Source organism: Acartia tonsa, chromosome 10, assembly GCF_053477335.1.
Source record: "Acartia tonsa isolate MP-2025a chromosome 10, ASM5347733v1, whole genome shotgun sequence".
In the NCBI taxonomy this organism is placed as follows: Eukaryota; Metazoa; Arthropoda; class Copepoda; order Calanoida; family Acartiidae; genus Acartia; species Acartia tonsa.
The window spans coordinates 33,220,776-33,243,599 of NC_137269.1; the positions used below are offsets into that span (position 1 = coordinate 33,220,776).

At 36.8% G+C, this 22,824-nt stretch overlaps 2 protein-coding genes across 3 annotated transcripts in view; one reads left to right on the forward strand and one right to left on the reverse strand.

The window, feature by feature from the left end:
* LOC145329934 (uncharacterized) overlaps window positions 1–22,824 on the reverse strand; it is a 71,151-nt gene that overhangs the window by 20,173 nt on the left and 28,154 nt on the right. For both annotated transcript variants that reach the window (XM_080174414.1, XM_080174413.1), the window contains exons 30-37: window positions 22,363–22,785; window positions 21,687–22,055; window positions 21,199–21,347; window positions 20,860–20,945; window positions 20,183–20,409; window positions 19,234–19,334; window positions 17,863–17,994; window positions 16,762–16,901 (exon numbers count right to left, since the gene is read on the reverse strand). In XM_080174414.1, coding sequence (XP_080030540.1) covers window positions 16,762–16,901; window positions 17,863–17,994; window positions 19,234–19,334; window positions 20,183–20,409; window positions 20,860–20,945; window positions 21,199–21,347; window positions 21,687–22,055; window positions 22,363–22,785 — 1,627 coding nt within the window. The remainder of the gene's footprint in view (window positions 1–16,761; window positions 16,902–17,862; window positions 17,995–19,233; window positions 19,335–20,182; window positions 20,410–20,859; window positions 20,946–21,198; window positions 21,348–21,686; window positions 22,056–22,362; window positions 22,786–22,824) is intronic.
* Window positions 65–15,582, forward strand: LOC145330350 (uncharacterized). The gene is made up of 6 exons (XM_080174984.1): window positions 65–742; window positions 914–1,027; window positions 1,209–1,358; window positions 1,673–2,830; window positions 14,655–14,756; window positions 15,522–15,582. The coding sequence occupies exons 1-4, from the start codon at window positions 65–67 to the stop codon at window positions 1,820–1,822; spliced, it is 1,092 nt and encodes a 363-aa protein (XP_080031110.1). The 3' UTR covers window positions 1,823–2,830; window positions 14,655–14,756; window positions 15,522–15,582.

The following is a 22,824-nucleotide window of genomic DNA, read 5'->3' on the forward strand; positions in this document are numbered from 1 at the left end:
TTTTGTTGGTTTAGATAATGAGGGGGATTCAGAGATTAAGCGCATAATAAAAAAAGTGCTTAAAATGAGCCAAGAAGAGCTGTGTGCTCGACCTGAGAACAAGCTAAATGAGGATTGCCATGACATTAATACCGTCGCCGGGCAAGCGGGTTCCCCCATCTCAGGCCACGAGGGGTACAAGGATTTGTGGGTGTTTGTTGGCTGTATGCTGGTTGCTGGAGGTCTGGTTTTGATTGTAGTTTCAGTTATTATTTGCGTGAAACGCAAATCGGTTCCGGCAGGCAAGTCAGCTGCGAAGCAACAATACTCCACACGGGTTCAACAGTTTGTTGATGCTCAACCAGGTGCGCTTGATGATACTGGTTCTGTTAACTCATCTTTAGCAGCTACAGCGGGGTCAGATATTCGGTTTGGGCTGAATTCGGCGGAGCGGCATAGCTTATTGGTGTCCGGCTATCTGATGCTCCACCGTGAAGAACTGCAGGCTCGTGGGGTTGAGGTTCCTGCCCACTTGTACGACACTGTGGAGGAGGCTAATTCTCGTGGCATTGATGTTCCTTCCATACTTGCTCGGCTGGAGGATAAGACTGTGGCTACTGCTCATGGTATTGAGGTGCCGTCCACACTTAACCAGCTGGAGGATAAGACTGTGTCCGTTGAGAATAGCGGTCCTTCTTTGCTATACAGGACTGTGGATCATACTGGCGAAGTATCTGCCAGCTATGGTGGTGACCTTATTCAGGTAATCAAAAAAAAATTTTTTTTTTTCTTAAACGGGCCTGAGAGGCTACTACTTAGGCTTTTAGGTAATATGTCATGCAAAAATTAGAAAGAGGGGTCCAAACAAAAAAAAATATGAGGGGAAATACAGAATCTATATTTATAATATAAATAATTTTATTCTTTTATGTAGTTTGAGACTGGAGCTATACCCAAGGAAGGGGATGCTAGGGGACCAAGGAGACACTCTACTCCATTACCGGCGGGAGAGAGAGAGAGGTTGCAGGCTAGACTTAATATCTCAGAGGTAAGTAGTGGGTAGAACTAAAAATTCTTTTTTTTTTGTGTGTGTGTAAAAAATTGCCATATTTCCGAAAATAGGTATTATTTGGAATATATTTAACTTGGGTACTAAGACTATTGTAAGCTTATTAAAGGTGAAACAATTCTAAAATAACAAATATACATAGACTTTTTTTTGTTTTTAGTCCGAGCCAGCTATAGATACGGAGTTCTGGCAGCGGCTAAGGCGCTTAAACCAGCGGACATCTGGGGTAGCTAGTGGACTGACAAGTGGAGAAGTGCTTGTAGACACCTATGTTCTCCCTGATAATTCAAGTGGTGCAACTAGTGTGCAGGTAGCTAATTTTGAGTTTAGTAGTAATTAGAGTTGTGTGGTGAAGTTTTTTATATCTTGAAATGCTGTTCTTTTCAACCACATCAAAACTTCATACTATTTTAACTCATTCGACGGGTAATCAGTATTTGCATGGCTAAGTTTTATATCTTGAGCTGTTGTTGGTTTAACCATGTAAAACTTCATACACTTCTTTATGTATTCATCAATATATGTTAATGTATTTGACACTCTAAAAGCATTTTAGGTGAGAATTTATTTAAAAAAAAAAACATTTTTGTTTTAACTATTTGTTAAATTCCCCCTTTTATTTAGACTGTACGGGAATTACAAGTAGAGAGCCGTGGTCGGCTAAGATCTGGTGCCTCTGAAGTGTGGCTTACTAGGAGGGACCCCGTAGGGGAGGAGGCTGAAGGTCATGGTGAGCTTGACCAAACCTTATACAGGCAAATCCAAATGGATTAAAATAAAACTGTGTCATATTAAGAGCTTTATTTATATATTATTTTTTTCTTTCCTTTTTCTTTAAAACTTTAAGTGTGATAGCAAAACTTTAAACTTATAAAGAATTATTATTCAACCAAAAACTTAAACATGTGATATGTGGCTTCCTCAAAATTAAAAAAAACTTTGTGCAAACGCAAATTGGTATGTGATATATAGTAAAAACGAGTAATCTCAAATAAAAAAAAATACTTTTATGTAAAGATATATATATTTTTTGTTTGCTACCTAGAAAGTATTTAACTGTGTCAATTTTATTGACTGGAAATAGTTCCTAAAGATAACTTAGTATTAACAAAAAAAAAAACTCATTAGCTTGTGTAGGTATATAAAGGGTTAAATAAAGGCTTAGGGTTTACTATAGAAGTGTTTAATAATAGTTTTTTTTTATTTTAAGGCAATAGAGATAGGTCAATGTATATAAGGTTTATTCAGGTTCAAATTAATTATATATAAGCTTGGGTATCATTTTAAACATAACTCATCAAGATTTATATGTGTTAAGTTTGACCTTTTATAATAATAGAGTTCGTAAAGAAGCTATTTATGTAAGATTGGGCATAGATATATTTTTTTTTAAACATAAGAGTTAGAGTAATTTATACTAAGTTTTAACAAATGGTTTTAAATGTAAATACTTGTAAAAATAAGATTTGCCGAGTGCAAATTTCGCCAAAAATTATTTAAAACTTTCTATGTAGCTTAATTTTTATTCTGTTCAGTAATTTTAATTTGACTACTATTCCTTGTTAACTTATGACGCTTAAACAATATATGACGCTTAAAACTATGTATAAAACTATTACTAAAAATCTTGTAATTTCAGAAAAAATTTTTGGTTTTTAAAGTTACAAGAATGCGTGGCTGTTTTAACGCCGTCGGTATGAGGCTTGAGCTATTCTGTTGAGCAGCAATGTTTCTTGGGCCCTGTGACGAAGCCGCTGTTCCCTGTTAGGCCTAGTGGCACAGGTAAACTTAATTTTTAGATAGACTAGGAACTTTAAGATAATCTGTAGGGTAAAAAGAGCAGAAATCGTTAGTCCAACATTAAGTAATAACTCAAGGCTATTCTGTTGTAGATATGTTTGTATGTCTGTCTTTTCAGAAAAGTTTGTATCTAATGGGCATAAAAGAGTAGGGGAGAAAGATAAACTAGGATGGTAGGTTGTAAGGGGGGTTGTAAATGACCATTGATAGGTAGTTTCTGCAAATGTTAACAATTTTGCTGATCCTGTAATTAAAAAAGGCACGGGCTCAATAGGTATAGCTGCGGCTGTTAATTGTCTACTGATTTCAGCCGTCAGCTGGTGTATGATAAGATTGTTACCAGTGAATTGTAACTTAAGGTTAGAGCGTTTTAAGGGGCAGTTTTCTTTAATAATAGAGATATTTTGGGCAAGCAACCCAGTAGTACAGGTATCCGGTTCTATTGGGGTCTTGCTTTCTATATCATAAGTTTTATCATTGTGGTCAAGGAGCAAAATTTTATCGACGAAACACTGATTGAAAATGTAGGGGAGTTTTAACTGTAAATTGACCTTTTGTTCCCCAGTTGTGAGGAGGGCAGTGCATACAAGTTTGTTTGTCCGTTTGTCACATTTTATATTACTCAAAGAATGATAGTTTGATAAAGTTAATGAAAAGCAAGTGTAGGCTAAAATATCAATTTTTATATTTTCTGGGATTATGTTATTACTAAGGGCTATCATGTTATTGGCAAATGTTTGGGTGTAGTCTAAGATATTCGTAAATTGTAATAAGACTGAGTGTAATAGCAGACAGACTTTTTGAAAATCATCTGTTTTAGTAAAGTTAGCTGCTAAAGCTCTATGATTGGTAACTAACTTCACAATATTTGCTAATAGTTCATTTATCCCTAAGAGGGTTTCGGACACAAATTTATCCTTATAAAGGATGTTTTCTAAAATGCAGGTGTCGTTTGTGGTCCTTTTCCTTCGTTTTCCTGCTACTTGTGGTAAATATGTTTTAATTTGGGTTATTAGGTCTAAGATTTTGGTGACAGCTTGTTTACCCTGCTTTGCAAGTGCATAAGCAGGGTTTATAGCAATTCCTGTCCAAGCTGCATCAGAAAATATACCTGTTATAACAGGTTTCTGTATCTTTAATATGGTCTCTGCGTCTGTGAGTAGGTTATTATAACTTAGGCCAAAATTAACATGTTTTTTATTTACATTTTTAAAACCAATAACCATGTCACTTGTAAAGTGGGTTTTTAACACGTTTACGGGATTTATAAGTAAAATGACTAAAAAAATCATTGTACTCACTTCTTAGTAATATTTTTCGTGTTATAACTTTCCAATAAAAATAGATACTAATCTTTTGGTTTTTTGGTGAAATTTTGTTGAACTTGAAACACTGATTTCACTTTTGTCTAATAATTTTTTTCATTTATTCATAAACTTTAAACTTTGATTAAAATTTTTTAAGGTTTTAATATATTATGATTATTTTTTTGTTTGATATAATAAAAATGAATACATATCCATCCCTGGGGAGGAAAAAAAAATAGGGGGGTGGGAGGGAAGGTAAAAAAAAAATTTTTTTATTTTTATCATAGACCAAATATTTATATGGATGGGACATATATATTTTTTAGTAATTTTTCTAATTGCAATTTTCAATAAGGAAAAAAAATATATATAGCTGCATAGGTTGCAAGAATGCATTGCAGGATGAAAACTGTTGGTTTACGAGGGTAAGAATGTAAGGATACTTATGGTTGAAACTGGATTTGTCGGTTTTGCGTGTTTCTGAGCCGTCTGCCTTGATCGGTATAGAATCCTTCAGTTTCTGAGTCGGATGATTCATCTGAGTCTGATTCGGCTGATCGTGGATTGACTGGAGGTAACGTAGGCGGTTTACGTACTGGCTCGGGTGTAGGTACCGGGGAGACTGCAGGTTGGGGGTTACTTTTGTCTACTGGTACAGGTAGAGGCAGGGAGTCTATTAGTGCTAAATCTGCCATTTGTTGATCTGTAAGATCTGTAAACTGTTTACGGACAATGTTTAAGATTTCAGGAGGTAGTGTATTGAAGGTTTCATCCATAGCTGTATATTTTTTTATATCATTGTTGTTGAATTTCTGCATAGCTCGATCTGTTATTCGTTCTGTAACAGCGCTGACTGCTGAAGTCTCAATGATTCTGTGGGGGCTAGGATGAAATATAGGTCTGAGGTTATGGTTAACTCCAGTGGTGTTAGAAAAGTTTCGTGCTAACACGATGTCTTCTTTTTGAAATTCTTTGTTAACACGAGTCTTGTTGATATCTTTTATACGTTTGGTTCGTTCGGCGTCAATAGCTGCTTTTGCGGTTTCAAGCCGCTCAGAAATCTCATTGTTGAGTTTGTTGATCTGAACCCGTTCATTTTGGATGAGTGGGTGGTGGAGATCTTCTGGTAGTATTCCAAAGTGATCAGCAGCTAGAGAGCTTCTGGAGCCAAACAGTAATTCTAAGGGTGTGTAACCAGTTTTGTTACATTTGGTTGTGTTGTAGAGCCTGGCTACCAAGGGTAATACTTGAACCCAATTGGTTTTTGGATAGGCCGCTAATATTTTAATGATGGCCCATTTGATCTGTTTATTGGCGCTTTCGACCAGACCTTTTGAGGCTGAAAAATAGGAACTGGAATACAACACTTGTACTTTGATGGATGCAAGGAAGATTAGGTTCTGTTTTTCTAGGAAGGCTGTTGCGCTGTCGCATAAGATCTTGTCAGGGCTATACATGGTGTGTATGTTGAACATGTATGTGTTGATGAATTCTCTGCTAGTGAGGGTTTTCATAGGGAATAACAGGATTGTGCCTGTTAGTTGACATGTGGCTGTAAGGATGTGGTTATATCGTCTGTAGGGCGGTAATGATTGTATGTAATCCAGAGATACCGTTTCAAACGGTCGGGTTATTGTGACATACATTCCAAGTCGTTCCAGTTTGGTAGGACTATTCTGTACCTGGCATCCATAACAAGCTTTGCAGTAGTTATGAACTAGCTTCTTGAGGTTTGGGTGAAAGAAGTTCTGAAGGTTAAGGAGCATCCTAACTTCTCCGGCGTGTGTGGTGAGGAGATGTGTGTAGGAGATGAAAACAGGTAAGAGTTTGGTAGGTATTAAGATTAGTTGTATACCCTTAACCAAGGTGAAAAGTATGGAATCCTTGATGTAGTAGTGGTGTTTTTTCACTTTGCATTTTTGTTGTTGGGATTCTAGGCAAGCTGTGTAGATGTCTGAATATTCCAGTTTCTGTTCTTTAACTACTGTTTCCATGTTGATACGCTTTCGTAGGACTTGGAGTGGGGTAAGAACTGTTCCTATTGCTCTGTTTTCTGCAGATAGAGAACGAACTGTGACTTTTGGTTTTTCTGGGGTATCAAAGTATCCAAGAAATCCAGGATTGTTGTCCACGAATTGTTTCCATTCTTGTTGGGTGAATATGGTGTAGGATGGAAGAACGTCATCTATTTCTTGCTTGACGTAGGTTGGGAGAGCGAGTCGCTTGAGGTCTGGTAAGTCGGCAGAGTAAGCTCTGCTGAGCCAATCGGCTAAGTTATCTTGGCCACGTAGGTACGACAGTTTGAGCTGAGGTAAGGCTTCCAGAATTTTGTAATTCCATCGTTGGAGTTTTGCTGAGGCTGCTAGGGCATCAGAGTTGAACAGGTAATATACGCACTTTGCATCAGTAAGGAGCACACACTCGGAGTGTTTCCCTATGATTTTGGCAAATGATGTGAGTGCGTACATTACCCCCATAAGTTCTAAATCAATGATGTGTAGAGAAGCCATTGCGGTTCCAATACGTTTGCTGGCATAACTGACTATCTCAAACATGGATCGCAGGGAAGATAGGTTAAAGCTGCTGTGTTTGCTAATAAGGCCAGGTCTAACAATGAGTTGAGTTGGCTGGTCGTACAATAAGAACACGAACGCCGGTTTAGTCTTATCTGCTGCATGTTCAGTGATGGGTTTATGGTTGGCTACGTTGGAGACTACTATGATGGGTCTGTACATAGCTGTTGCTAGGGCAGAGAAGATGTACTGGTGGGGGTCAATGATGATTTGTCCCGATTCAAGTTTTTTGATGAAGTGGTTGAACTGTTGTTTGTCATTTCTAAATACAAACTCGATAAACTGGTGTCGTAGGATTGAGCTTCGGATTATTTTAGAAGTTCGTTTGAGGATATCTGCTAATGGAGTCTGGCAGCTGTGTAGGTCCAGTTGAAGTTGTAGTGCAATACCAAGGCTATTGTTGACATCTGTTGAACTATATCCTAGATTAGGATCTGATAGGTACATAAACTCAGGTGGTAGATCATCTGCTATTCTCTTTTTGTACACCTTGATATCTTCATTTTCTAGTTGAAGTGGTAGAGGTTTTATGGGAACCTTGTGGTCATACAGGATCTGGTGGACGCTATCTTCAAAGTTAAAACCAGGTGGTAAAATGTTGACGTTGTTCTGTGGCTTGACTATTTGTGCTAAGACTGCTGAGAAAGAACCTCTATCGTTTCCAGCGGAATCTGTTAATACTACCTTGGGAGCATGAATATCGATCAACTTGCTAAAGATGGGCCCACTTGCTAGGGCGACTTTTAGTTTGTTGAAGGCTTCTACTTGACTGGTGGTAGGGGTGAAAACCTTTTCACATTTTGTGGAGGTCAAAGGGGTTAGTTCTTCTGCATTGGAGAGGATGTCAAAACGGAGGAAGGATCGGAGGCTGTTGAGTAATCCCAGGAAGCCTCGCATTAATTTTGGTGTTGTAGGCATAGGTGCGTCTAACAGTTTTTGTATGCGTCTCTGATCGACACACACAAAATTATGTGAGATAAAAATTCCAAAGAAGTTTACTCTGGATTTTCCAAGCTGACTCTTCTTTAGACTGATCTTTCCCTTGTGTGTTGCGATCCGGCCAATGACTCGTTTTACTATTTTGAAGTGTTGGTCCACTGATTCTAAATAGGTGTCTGCTATTTCAGTACCTATGATGAAATCATCATAGATACTCTGGACTTCAGGTATGGGGGAGTAAAACATTTTGGCTACATTGTTTTCCATGATAGGCTGTCCAGATGCGTCTAGTTCCAAGTCCCAGTGCAGTACTTTTTCCATGAAGCGAGATAGGGATTCAGGTGACGTTTTTATTCCTGTTGGTAGTGAACAATGCCTGAAGGAACCCAGTGGGGTGGAGAATAGAGTTAGATCTCTACAAGCTGGATCTAAAGTGATGCTATGGAATGCATTAGCCATGTCTGAAGAGGAGAACATAAATTTGTTGCGCAGGGAATGGATCAATACGTCAGCTGTAGGTAGCAAGGCTGGCTCTGCTTGTAAACAAGGATTGAGCTGTTGGAAGTTCACAATTAATCTTGGTGTCGCATTCTTGTCGGCTTTTGCTATCAGGTATGCAGGTGAAGCATAGTTGTCGTAGGTATCCCCAGAGAGGCTGGCTCTTTCAATAGTCCCATTTTTTAGCAGAAACTCTAATATTGACTGCATCTGAAGTTTCTCTACGGAGCTGAGGTAGTAGAGTTTCTTGTGCTGTGGCAAGACTTGACCAGGCTTGAGCTTTATTGTGTAGTTACCTAGGTATCGACTAAGGTCTCCTCTATCTGTACTATGGGTGCTGATTACACTTGGGTAAGAGTCCACAAAGATGTCTTGTATATACTTTCTTATTTCTGGAGGATAGTCTTCTAGAATGACCATGTCTGCTGGTTGTAAAAACTCGTCCTCAGGTATGGTGTAGCCACGAGGTTCATTAATCAATTCTTGCAGGTCTTCATCCTCGTCTATTTGAGTCAATCCAAGCTGGATGGTTTGTTGACTGTCTTCAAATTTAGCCAAATTGCTGGTGTCGGTGGTTTCTATAATATCGTTTATAGAGTGTCGAAAATCTGTTAGTGACAAACCAGGTTCAGGTACATCATTGTCTACTGCATCTGGGTTTGGTATATAACCTGCTTGTTCTGGGAAGATTTTCTCTATCATGTAGATACGTGCAGGTTGTGGTGAAAGTTGTGTGTAGACTGGTAAAGTGTGTGGATCCAGTCGTATCAGATTGATCTTAGATCGTTTGTGCGACCGTGTATTTTGGGTTGGTGGATTTTTAGAATCCTTAAACACATGGATGTCATGAAGGAACATTCTATCCTTATCATAATCATAGTTGAAGTCTCTGACCTCGAAGTTGAAGGCGTTTTCGAAGAAGCCAGTGGGTTTAATGTTCTGTAGTATGCTGGAGGAGTTGTTGGTGACCAATGCATGACCAAAAAGTTGGCCATTCTGATTAAGCTCTAGGGAGCATTTAGTTGGATGTAGTTTGGCTGCTCCATTGGCAAGGGATGGTAAATTATCTTCACTTATGATAACTTCCATATTCTCGTAGAGACCATAGTGGTGATCGATCATCATTGGGATAAATTTTGACTGATGGGGATCTAAGCTTACGCCTGTGCTAGTGCAAGTACTGAGCTCCAAGTCGCTCAAGAACTGGCTGTCTAGCATCTTGTCAGGATTGTTCATGTCATAGAGGAATGGTGTTGGTTCTGCTGGTGTCAGGTCATATTTTAATCCCAACAGGAGACTTTTGGCTGCATTAATTCCAAAGATTAGTGGGGCTAAATCTTCATTTAAGTCCTCGGCTACCAGGAAAGTGATGGGTTGATAGGGTCCTCGGAAGTGGAGTTGAACTAGTAGGGTCACCTCACCAGAAACAGGAATGTTTGTGTTTGTATAGCTGGAGAGGGTTAGGCTGCTAGGTTCTAGATACGAGTCTACATCGTCATGTGGGAGTTTGAAGATAGATCCAAAGAAGGAGCGGGATATGATTGACTGATCTGCTCCTGTATCATACAGTCCGGTGACTGTATAATCTCCAGGGAGATGGAGTTTTGAAACTTGACAAGACACGTAGAGCTTGGAGGTCAGATTAGATAGATGGGCTGCAGAGTTGTCTACTGACAATATGCTTGATTTTCCAGGATTATGTTTAACTTTGATGGCGTGTATACGTCCTCTATAATTGGAGTCTTGCTGTTTCGGGTAGGCTCCAGTTTGTTTGGCTTCTTCTGCCAAAAAGGTTTCCTTGTACACTCCTGCTGGATAAACCTTCTTATCGCGGTATAGATTCATCATTTCTGGGCGTCCTGGGCAAAGGTCCTCTGGGTGATACATCTTCAGGTTATATTTCTTGTTACAAGGGTTACAGTAGCCTGTTGATAATCCACACCGGACCTGTCGGCCCTGATTGTCTCTGATCAGGCGACAGTAATCGCTGGCTGAGTGGTTAGATTGGTGACACAAGCCACAGAATTTTTTGTTGTTATCTCCAAGGGGAACTCTATGTGGATCTTTTGGAGGCTGTTGATTCTGGTGGTTGTTGTGATTCTGATTACGGTTATTATTTTGGGATTGTACCTGTCTTACTCTTGATTTACTGGTTTGAAATGTGTTGGTAGTATCATTTCGGTGGTTGTTATCAGTACCTTTGTTACGATGTCCAGTGTTGTTGTTGTTTCCGTTTTGGGGTCTGGAGTGGTTGTTGGTGCCAGTGGACGTGTTATCCTCTTGCTGTCCTCTGGATTTGTATAAGCTCAGATTGTCGTTGTACGCTTTAGGTACCCCGTTACTCTTTATATCAGCGTCAATATCGTCAATATGGTGGTAGAGGGCGGCGGTCAACTGGTGGTAGGTAGGTGATTTTCCAAGCTCCTGCCCCAAGGTTATGCTGAGCTCTGATAATCTGAGTTTCGAATAATGGGGTAATGCTCTCTTGAGGGCTGCAGTGGCGGTGATGTTGAAAACAGAGGTTCGTTCTGTTGGGTTGGAAAACAGGATGCAGGAGCGACTGGCCAAATTTTGGATGATGTTAACAAGCTTGGGGAACGTCATCTCACGGCTGGCTCTCAGATTCAGAAGTTTCGTGCTGGCTTCATCGGCGCTGATATTATTGTCATAAGACAACAACAGGGTCTGGTAGATATCCGCGATGGTGAGTCCCGTGTTCATACCTTGGGTTAGTGTCTGATAGGGTTCTCCACTTGTACATTTCCTCATGTAGGCCATGAATTCCGGTTTGCTCAGATGCACTATCTGCTGCGCAGTGTTGAGTTCCAGCAGGAACTCTTGCACATACGGGGGACCCCTGCCAGTAAACGGGTTCTTGAGGGGGAAGGTGGAGTTAGCTGTCTTGATTTTTCCATCCGTTTTGAGAGTGGCTTGGGCCGCAAAAAGGTCAGGACACTGGATCCCTGCATGATTGTTGAATGATGAGAAGTGTCGCTCCACCTGTTGTTTTCGGTCTCTGCTGATTGCTGTGATGGTTTTCTCTTCAATCTCCTGTTGGACTTCACGTTTCTGGAACTTCAGATACTCGCTGAAATTATCACAGAAGCTAACTATATCTTCTGCAGACAACTTGTAGCGTTTGTTCATCAACGATTTCGTGAATATATGCTGTTGGAAAAACATGCTGCCCAAGGGATTTTGAAGTGTGTTGAGCACAGTCTCTATGCTGAGTAGACCTTGGTAGGGTTCCTGGTTCAGTATATCCTCTAGTGACCCAGGCATTAGTGTGGGCAGTAGGTCTAGGAGTTCAGGTTCATCCTGTTGGACATTTGGACACGGCTGGGTAGTTGTATCTGGATGGGTGCTGATGACAGGTTCGGTAACCGACTCTTATTGTACTTGAGCATGGGTTCTCACGGGCGGGTTAGGTTGAGTTGGTGTTGTTGGCCGTGCGGCGACTCGAGTTGGAGTAACGGGTCTTGTTGGGGTGACAGGTCTGATAGGAGTGACAGGTCGTGCTGGTGGTACTGTTCCGGTAGGCGTTACTGGTCGCTGTCGGATGGGGCTTAAGGAGGTAGTCCTCGAAGGTCGCCTTCGTGACCGTCTAAGACTAAAAGATAGGAATTTATCCATCTTTAGTCAGAATTCGGATCGCGGCTATAAATTCGAGTATGACTGATGTTATAGCTTGGATTATTCTGGGATTTAGCAAGGCTAAGTATCCCGCGAATCCTACTATAAGGATTATAATAGCGAAGGACAATATGGCTTTACAAGTACAAATCTTGAAGAAATATAGGTATGGGTGATGTAACCACAAATAAAACAAAGTGGGGGGTTCACTAGGTGTATCAAATGGGTTGTGTACTGGTTGATAGGGTGTTGCTTCCAGTGGAGCAATCTTTAAGACTTTGGTAACCGTATGGACACGGTTTTTGTTTCAGCGGACAAAAACGAAAAATATTTATTTACTAACCAGAGTTTGTTTGCGCTTTCTTTGCGCAAAATCAAACTTATAATGCAAAAGTTTCAACTGGCCAAGTTGAAATTTTTCTTGTCTTTTGCTGGAAAAATTTGTTGCCTTTAATGAAAACTTATAATAATATATATAGGCTTTTTCCTTAACTTGTCTTTAATATAGAACAAAGATAAAATTTAAACCTTTTCTCTGAGGGAGGTGTATTTATCAACAGTTTCTAGACATTGGTTTATAAATATTTTCTTGAGATACCCAAGAGGGTTTTAAATAAGATTAAGACAAAACTTTTCTCAGAGGGAGTTTTGCAATTACTTCTTTTAGTTAGGGTTTTTATAGAACTTGTAAATAGGTTGAAGTAATTAATAATCTTTCAAGTACTAGAGGAATCTTTTCTCAGAGGGAGATTAATGCTTAGTATCGTTTGAGAATCCAAAATGATTAAAATTTAAGCTAGTCAAAACTTGGTAAAATTAATTTGTCTGCAATTTTAACATATAAGGACATATAACTATATTTTAACTAAAGATTTATGAAAAAAAACCTCTTGGGTGATTTACCAAACACTCGAGAAGGCTTTTAAAGCTTGTTTTGTTGCTGTTTTTAATTTTACTAGAAATACCAATTCATACAAAGGTGACTTTATTTAAACGTTTGTAAGCTATTTAGGTTTTAACATATAAGAACATATAACTATATTTTAACTAAAGATTTATGAAGAGAAAAAACCTCTCGGGTGATTTACCAAACACTCAAGAAGGCTTTTTAAAGCTTGTTTTGTTGCTGTCTTTAATTTTACTAGAAATACCAATTAATATGAAGGTGACTTTATTTAAATGTTTGTAAGATATTTGGCTGTACTTATATTATAGCTGACTTAAAAAGATAGCTTTGAAATCTTCTAAATTAGGCGAACTTATTTTTATTAACTTAAGAGAATTTTATGCTCCTAGAGGTATAGGCTCTTTAAGTTATAAACTATTCTTAATCTAGTTTAGTGAGATATAGTAATATAAGTTTGCTAAGGCTTTTCTTAATTTGCTAATACAAGGTTTAAACTATAGACTTATTTTAGCCAGAGTTTTATATTAGAGAAAATGATGTATTTCCCTTCTATATTTATATTTAGTATATGGTATATGTCTATTTATGGATGTGTGTGTTTGTGTGTATATGTGTGTGTGTGAAGCGTTGTACGTAATAATACGCTAATACGCGCTCCTAGCTAGCCTAATCTATAGGCCTGTGTGTGTGTGTGGTGTAGAAAACCGTTAGCTAGGTGTGTTTTTAAAAAATTGTCCAAATTTTACTTAATTATATAGCAAATGTTTTAGACTTGCCTCTATGTTAAGACTGTTTTAATACACTCAAATATATATTATAATTATAAAAATATATCTATATTCTAAATGTGTAAAGCTATGTGATTTGAAACACTTAACAGGCCTTGCCTGTTAGAGTTTTATTAGTTATGGCTAGATTAACGTTTTTGTATAAATTACTGTGTAGATTGACATTTGTATGACTGTTAGCTTTTTAACCAAATTGGTTACAATGTTACAACGTTATAAATGGTATTTAAAGAGACACTCTTATATATGTAGACAAAATAACTTTGACTTTAAAATTTTAATCTTAGACAACACTATATAGTAAAATGTTACTATTTTATAGACACAATATTTAACATATATACTAGGTTACTATAATATACTATGATAAATGAAAATGTTCCTAGAATATTTTGAGAGAAAGCCCCTCGGCTTAGCCGCCAACGAAGGTGATCAGGACTTGATGGCTGCCTTTTTGCTTGGTACTTTCTTCTTGTTATGTTGTATATGATGTCTGTTTGTCTGTTGGATTGCGTTGGGTTGGATTGCTGGAACAAAATGGCTTGTTTAATATTTTGAATGTTTACTATATATTCTACAAATATTAAAGTTACAAAATATTTTTTTCTTAATAGAAACAAAGATTGGGAGTGCCCGTAGCGGCCAAAGAAAAATCCAAGGACAAATTTGCACCATTGCTTTTGAAATATGTGTTTTAAGAGACAATAGAAATATTACTACTAGATGGACTGTTAGACGGATGGAGAGAAGGTATAGAATAGGTATTAGAAATGCAAGTTGGAAGTGATAGACAATAGTTAGGATAGAAATAATGTTTACCTTTGACTAGCTATAAGGACTAGTCAACCACGCATAGGAAACAGAAATAATAGATTTTAAGTTTATTTAAGAAAAAGATTTAAAGTTTAAATTGATTATATGATTATATAGTATACATTAATATTTAAACATGACTAGTACAATTGTAAGGTCTTCCCAGATAAGTGTGGCAGACTTTTGTATTATATCTGCCACAGATATCTAATTAGACCCCGCAACTGGACAAGCCGCCATACCTGGTGTTGGTTAGGGGGTGAGCACTTGCTAAGCAGTTCTTAAACTGCTGAAGGTGAACTGACTTTTTCAGAAAGGATTTGCCTTTTTATATAAAATTTTGTTTAGGTGTTGGCTTAACAAAAAGGAGAGGGGAGAACTCTAGGAGTTATCAGTGTGCGTGTGGCTGGGCTTTTTACAATGGAACAAGGACAGCTATGTTTTAAGTAGGTATGGCTTTTATAAGATTACATACATTAGTGATTTACTAACAATTACATGATTAAGGTTTATGAGTTTTAAATAACAGCAAAAATATTTAATTGATGTTTTTACAATCATAAAACATGGAATTTTTCTAATAACATATAAAGTGTATTTTTTTGTAAAGTAAAAGTTTTATTTTGATTATTAGATAAAAGAGAATTCAACTAAAAGTTGAAGTTTGTAGAAAGGCTTTGAAAAGTGTAGGGTTTACTAGGAGCTAAACTCCGTTCTTTGTTGAAGGTTATGGTTGTACAAGGAAGTAGGAAGTAGATAGTTATGAAGGCTTTGAAGTATTCTTAAAACATCTGCGGCTAAAATTGTGTTTTAGCCTTTCAGTGAAGCTTTATTTTGCTTGAAAAAGGTTGTGATGTTTATATTTTACTTAAAAGCATTCATATTTTATGGTTACTTTTTAGATTTATAAAAGGAAACACATAATTTTTTTATTTGTTATATAACATAATAAAAGAGTAAAAGGATTGAAATATGAGGTAAAGCTTTTCCTTAAAACATTTTAGTAGGGGCGCAGCCAATGGCTTATGCTGTGGAGACTAAAGACCTTGATTCTTTGAAGCGTAAAAAGGCGTGATGTGTGTGTATTATGTCTATAGTTAGACGTAAAAATACAACCAAAAATACTTTAGTTAAGCAGCAGCCTTGGTGGTGAGTAGAAAAAGTAAGAGTTCTTTTGTATATTATAATTTTTAAATTAAAGAATTTTGTTTCTAGGATTATTGAAGGAGGACTGATACACTGTTATACAGAGTTGGTTTAACATGAGAACTTAAAGGTAATTTGATTTTTTTTTATAAAATTTAAAAAATTTAGAGGGATGGAAAATAGGTTTTTAATCACCAGATACTTGCAGAAACAAATGCCCGGACAACCACAGTGGTAACCCGGGATACTGGAAGACCAGAGGCTGGAAAGAACAGGAAGCAGATTTGAAGAACACACTGTATAAACAGCAGGTACAAAATTTATTCCAGCAAAGTGCCTAGAAGTCTTTGTGTCTGTCTGTTAACATTATCTATCTTAGCCAACAATTTGACTTTGACATGGGCACTGAAGCCTCACAGGGTTAGGGCAACGCAGATGTTAGGCAAAAGAAGCAAACTTCGTTACGCCTTATAAAATATTTTTTAAGCAGGGAATTGGAGAAGTCAAAAGGGCAATACCGCACAGCTGAAATTGTATCCATCACAATTAATGTTCTTTCGACTAAATAACAGCGTTTGATATTGCTCCATACTTTATTTCATTGGGCAAAAAATATTCATTCCTTGCCATAGTAGATAGGTAGTGTTAAGAAATAATATTTATAAGACAATTGGTTTATTTCATTTATATAATTTAAGAATTCGTGTATTCTCTTAAAAAAAAACAATAAATATATTGAGAATAAATACTATTGTACTAAACGCCAATAATGTAACAAGAATTACATATCAGATATTTCTAAAAAAAGACTAAAAAAGAAACTTTTTATAATAATTATGGTGTATCTGGCTGTCTCTTCACCATATAATCCATAAGTTTATTTCATTCAAAGGAGCTTAATGAAAGCTTTCTTTTATTATTTAAATAAATACATCCTTCTCAAATACTAGCCTACACATTTTAATGGTAGATAATAATAACTGGTGTAATCCTATTTTGTTCTTTTTCAGAGATAATTTTTAAAAACATTATATCTGTTGTCTTAGTACATTGACTAGAGGGGATAAAAAAAGAATGAGGAGTAATTTTTTAAAAGTTTTTTTTGAAAGATGTCAATCTCCAAGGAAAATAGCCCCTTTACTATTTAGAACAGTAATAATATTCCCCGAAAAAAAGAACAACCTAGTCATAAGCAAGATCATAAGTGACAAACAAACGGTTTAACATAGTATTATAGCTATCCATGTGTTTTCACTACAGCTCTAAACCGGTTTTTATCCAGAAAAAAAATGGTTGGAATGCAAGTTACCTGGCTTCATATTCTTCCAGCTGCATTGAATGCGAGTGTTTCAGGTGTTTACACATAGAGAGGCCGTTGAAGGGAACCTTTTTGTGACACAACTTGCAGGTGTGGTCCACATATACAAACCCAGTATTTCCATACTCCTCCTACAATTTGTTTTGTGTCAAAGAATTCGTTAAGAAGAAGGGGGGTGGAGGGTATTTTCTTAAGATTAATTTTTCCCCCGGGCTGAAAAATATTTCATTACCCCCCCCCCTCCCTTGGTTTTTTTCTTTCAGGAAAATATAAAAAAAAGTTTTCAGTATCACTCTTTATCTTATTTATTTGTTTTGCCCCTCCTCCTAAATATTTGTCTTGTCTTTTGTTTTCAGAACTTTTTATTTAATTTTTAATCCTCCCCCCCCCCCCCCCATTAGTTCCCATGCAGAATATATACTCCTGGGGAGGAGCTGATGGACCACTAGTGATGGGAATCCGGATCCGGAATCCGAATCCGGAATCCGGAATCCGCCCAATTTTCGGCCAATTTTGGAATCCGAATCCGGATCCGGAATCCGTTTTTTATAGCGGATTCCGGATTCTAAATTGGTAGGCTAAAATTACCGTCTTTTTTTTACAACTCCCTCTGTTTGAAGGCAAAGATCAAAAAAAAATTTCTACATAACAAATTCTAATAATTACTAATGTGATGTAAATGTTTTAGTTATGCTGGAAGTCAACACTTTAAACAAATCAAGGCTTCAACTAAGTAACATAGTGATAAATTAACGAAAAAAGCTATCCCTCTGTGACGGACGGCCTTTTAAAATACTGCTAGAATCCGGAATCCGAATCCGGAATCCGCCAAAAATAAGAATCCGGAATCCGCAAGAATCCGTCACTTTTTTTGACGGATTCCTTCAGAATCCGGAATCCGAATCCGGCCCAAAAATTCGACGGATTCCCATCCCTATGGACCACTATGCTTTAACCAAAACAAAGCCGCTCACCCAAGCAAGGGAGTAATATTACTAAGATTTTGCAGTTCCTTTACTGTAATAAGTAACGTACAGATATACTCTAATTATTAACTAGCTGTGCTACTAATTATGTAATATAAGTCATCACCTTATAATCATCTATTGCTATTCCATGATCCTGCTGGACATGTTTATAGAAAGCACTGGAGTTGGTGGTGGTAGTCTCCCCACAAATCTGACACGTCCACGAACATTTGTTATACCACTTTGGTCCCCGGTCCTATAATATGATAGGATAACGATTATCATTTATTAAAAATAAGTAGGTTGTCTGCATACTTTTCTGTACAAAATTTTCTCACTACCAATTAGAAGATATTTTCATACGTATGTCATGGATTGGTTTTGGCTATAAAATTAATTACAATTTTCCAAACTTAAATTTAACAAATCTCGCGGATTTTTATTGCAAAGGAAAAAATGGGAGGGTGGGGAAACTGGGCTATAAAGTATACTAGTAACCAAAATCATATGAACATGATCTCCAATTCGTTGTTATAATTTTAAGGGATAAGGGGGGGGGGAAAGTTCTGACACATTTGCGTACACCTGGTATATAGGCTTTATCTTTGGACTGAGAGGATAGGTCATTAAAGATAAAATCATTCTTATATGATGAATTTTCCCAAGTTTTAAGATTTTTTGGATATGCCTCTAGGTTCCGAAGCTCCATGCCTCCAGGTGGTCTCTGTACAGGTAAAAATGAAAAAAAATATTTTTTAAGAGTTAGAGGTCAACTTATAAAACAAAATATGCATCTTTTTGAATGTTATTCCCATATTTGAAGAAAAAATATACATATTTTGTTTCATAAGCTGAACTCTTACTCTTCAAATTTTTTTCTTTTCATTTTTACCTGTACAGAGACCACCTGAAGGCCTATCCAAAAAATCTTAAATCTTGAGAAAATTCATCATATAAGAATGATTTTATCTTTAATAACCTATCCTCTCAGTCCAAAGATAAAGCCTTTATACCAGGTTTACGCAAATGTGTCAGACCTTCCCCTCCCCCTTAATCAATCTAAATTGGGATGTACAAATCCTAATTGTCCAAAGATTTTAATCTACACAAGTGTTAGGTAATCTATTATCTAATAATCTCTAAAACTCAGGAAAAAGCACAAAAAAATTAATTTTTTGTACGCTTGTACATAAGTCGCTTTATCGAACATTGTCTCGCGCTAACCACTGAACTGATTTTGTTCTCCTTTACAGGGTAAATCATAAACCCTGAGAATGTTGATAACATTTTGGGGGAAGGGGAAACCAACATCCTCTCAAGAAAAATCGCCCCTAGAAAAAAATTCCTTACACCCCCCCCCCCCCCCGTAAAATAATCGTTTCCTTATTCCAATTAAGACTAAACTTAAAAGGGGCGGAAGAAAAGGCGACACAACCCCCCCCCCCCTGGAGGCCTCTAAGCGCATAACCGCTAGAAGTCATATATATATCATTACCTTGACCATGGGTGCATGAGATTGCATGGCAGTGATGGTGGGTGTAACTATGATAGGATCAACTATGATTGCGTCCTCTTGCCGGCTTAATCTTTCAACAACTGACAAGAAAAAAAGGTTCAGTGAAGTTCACGGCAAAATTTTCCTGGTACAATTACCAAAAAAATCTTTTAACTTAAAAGAATGCTAGCTTCCGATCGAGTAAACGTAAATGTCACGCCTGCACATTCACAACGTTTAAGGCGGCATAAGAAGGCCTATAATAGATAAGATCCAATGATGCACAAAGAAAGCTTCATTGAAGAAAAAACGTGGAAAATAAGTCTTTTTCGCGCATTTATGAGCACTGCGAGATAACTATGCATTAAGTAATGACTATTCCAGATTATTTGTAAGCCTTCTTTTGTTGGTTAAAATTTTGTCTTAGCATAATCTAAACGTTCACCGTGTGCAGCCTTTAAGTTCATAGATTTTTTGGATATATTCGTTAGGTACCAGTCACATTTCTCAGTAAACTAAACTGGATCAAAAAAATATTTGTCAATTTCAGGAAGAGAGGGGATAGTGAAGTGTAGATTATTATGTTCACTAAAATTAATTAACATATTCTCCCATCCATTAGAAAACGAAAAGGGATAATATTAAAATTTGATTGAGTTGTACAAAATAAGTATTTTAACTTTTGCATGGATTATTTTAATATACATATGGGGTAATTTTATAATCATATAATATTGTATCTATTTGCCATCCCTTAAGATCCGAAAGTTCTTTTACGTCCCGGTATTCAAAAAAATTGAGCATAAAATAAAATCGCGAGTCCAAATAAACATCCTTGGGGCACTCCAAATTTTAAAAAGCGAGTAAAAATGGTTACGGGAGTACGGACAGACAGTCTTTTTGGAGACCATCTTTTCAGATGTCCCAAGGGACACACTTAAATTAGTACCTGATTGTTCTTTTTCTGTTTTGATTGCAGTTACCACGGGATTCATCATTTCATTAATTAATGATTCAATAGTAGAATTAGCTTCATAGAGATTGGAATACTTTTCCAACGACAAGAAATGCGCCTGTTTCACGTGCTTGGATATGCTGACACCGGACCAGGGAAATTCTTTCAGGCATATTTTACAACGGTATTTTCTGATGTTTATGCCTGCTCGTCCGTGCTCCCTGAAAAGGACAAAATTGAAAATTTGATTTGATTTTAATTTAAAAAGTTTATTATTGGCAAATTCAATTATCAATAGTTAAAGCATTTTTTAGCATATTATTTACTAATATATTTATGGACAATAAATTGATAAACATTCCAAAAGATGATTATAAATATTCCTTTAAAATCATTGGTTGAGCACTATTAGTTTGAAACAAACCAATAGAATTGGTATCGTTTTTAAGTCAAAGACGAAGAAAACTTTGTTATAAAACATTGCGTACCAGTGTAATTTACATTCCAATGTCTTCTCTAATGTCTCTAATATCACAGGAGTTTCAGCCCTTATTTTATACTTTTGTTTTCTTATTATTTCATCTTAACTGAAGAGCCTTTTTAATGTAAATAATTCACGCTTTTTGATCCCTAAAATGTTGAAAAAACAAAACTAACACAAAAAAACTAACCTAAAATAAGTAAACTTGTCTAAATCATGAATATCCTTGAGATGCATTGTTAGACCAGCTACAGAATGAAGAACTGTATTACAAACCTATAAAAAAAACATTTTTTACATTATTTAGATAAAAAATAAGTAGGTATTTACTATTTATTTTATTCTTCACATTAAAAGACGATTATGTCCATTAGTACCAAAGCTGTTTGAAATAAGAAGCTAATCTTAATTAAATACATTAAGTTAAGACATAGAGAAAATTATAAAAATAGAAGGAAATGTTATTACTGCACTATTTTCTATAAATTTTAGTATTTTTTTAAAAATAGATTTATTTATGAAAGGTTACCTGACACTTGTATTGACAACCATTGAACCAATGATGAGGTGAGTGGATATAATTACTCTCCGACACTTGACTCATCAACTCTGGTAGGTTCACATCCTCACCACCTTCACCTTGCTCCTGCTCTACACCAGTTTCAGGGACTATTTCTCCTAAAAGGGACTATGTATGAACGTGAGCAAATCATGATATTAAGCACCTTCCAGCAATGATGCAAGGCATTTTTTTGGGGTTAATAAACATGGTTTCTAATATATATGGGCAAATGAATGAAAAGAGTTAAGGTCTACCATGGTCTTTATAATACATTTTGAAATGTATAACAATTTGAGATTATAAAACATCAGATGATTTGACACAAGAATAAACTTTTTCAATGAAAAACCAACTTCTCTGAAAATTGCAGAAATATGGAGTCGTTTATGGGTTACTAATAAAGATTATTGTTATCAGCGTTCAAGAGGGTATTTATGTAAAAAAAATTTTTTTACCTGGTTCAGTTTTAATTTCTTTTTTAACATCATGACTAGCTAGCGGCGGTGGATACTGAACTTCATACTCTTTCAACGTCATCCCGTGATCAGCTTTTGTATGAGAATTTATACTGGCCCCGGACCACGGGATTTTCTTATCACAAATTCTGCACACATAGTGCACAATTTCAATGCCGGCCTTGCCGTGTGTGTTCAGGTACTCTTCTTTGGCCAGTTGATGGGCCTCCTGCACGTGCTTCCAGAAGCCGGAGGAAAATGCGCGATGACAAATGATGCAGGTCCACTTGCAGCGGTTGTACCAGGGCAGGCTGGATGAGGAGGTGGTTTTCACGCCCTCTTCTTGTGGGGTGGCTGGTTTAGGTTCAACTAAAAAGGATGTTCCATGAGGTAAGTTTAAATAATTCAAAATGTCCGGCTTAGGTTTAAAACATCATTATCACATGCTAATGAATAGTACAAAAAAACTTTAATTAAATGAAAATATATAATACATATAGATAAAAAAAGAATCTTTTATAGCATGTATGCTATTGAATGTGAATTACTAATTGGACAAAAATATTAAGAACATCCCTTAAAATTTGAAATTATAACAAAATTAGTTGGAATATAACCCTCTATGAGTCTATATATTGGCTTATCACCTCTAAAAATTCCTTTTCATGAAACATACCCTTTGTGGTTTGAGGTGACATCAACATTTTTTTTAATAGTGGGGGACTAGCACTGGTCTGGCGGTCAGGCGTTCGTGCCAGCAAACTGGACATAAAATGCTGGCCCACTCCTGCACTACCTTCTACTAAGGACGGTTTATTGTTGATTGTACTAGCAGCTACAGTTCTACTAACAGCCATCTTGCGGACAAGCGGTTGATATTCATTTATTGAAAGATTGTGGTAATTCTTTAGGTGAAGTTTGATGGCGTTTGATTCAAATGCCACGAGAACATTGCACAGTTTGCAACGGAATTTTTTGCCGCTGTTAATGCCGACGGCTGAACTACCAGGGGTTCCGCTACCGCCGTTTGATAAAGGTACAAGGTTAGGCAGAGGTTTGTTGGACGCATTTGCTTGATCAGAGGCAGCCTCGCTGTTTCCTAATAAAATTAGACATGTAGTACTAAAAAAATTTATAG

Bases quoted from the DNA above. Each gene is read 5' to 3' on its own strand.
- LOC145330350 (XM_080174984.1), top strand. From the start codon at position 65: ATGAGCCAAGAAGAGCTGTGTGCTCGACCTGAGAACAAGCTAAATGAG. The intron at 1,028-1,208 runs GTAAGTAGTGGG...TTTTGTTTTTAG, and splicing joins CTAGACTTAATATCTCAGAG to TCCGAGCCAGCTATAGATAC. The intron at 1,359-1,672 runs GTAGCTAATTTT...CCTTTTATTTAG, and splicing joins GTGGTGCAACTAGTGTGCAG to ACTGTACGGGAATTACAAGT.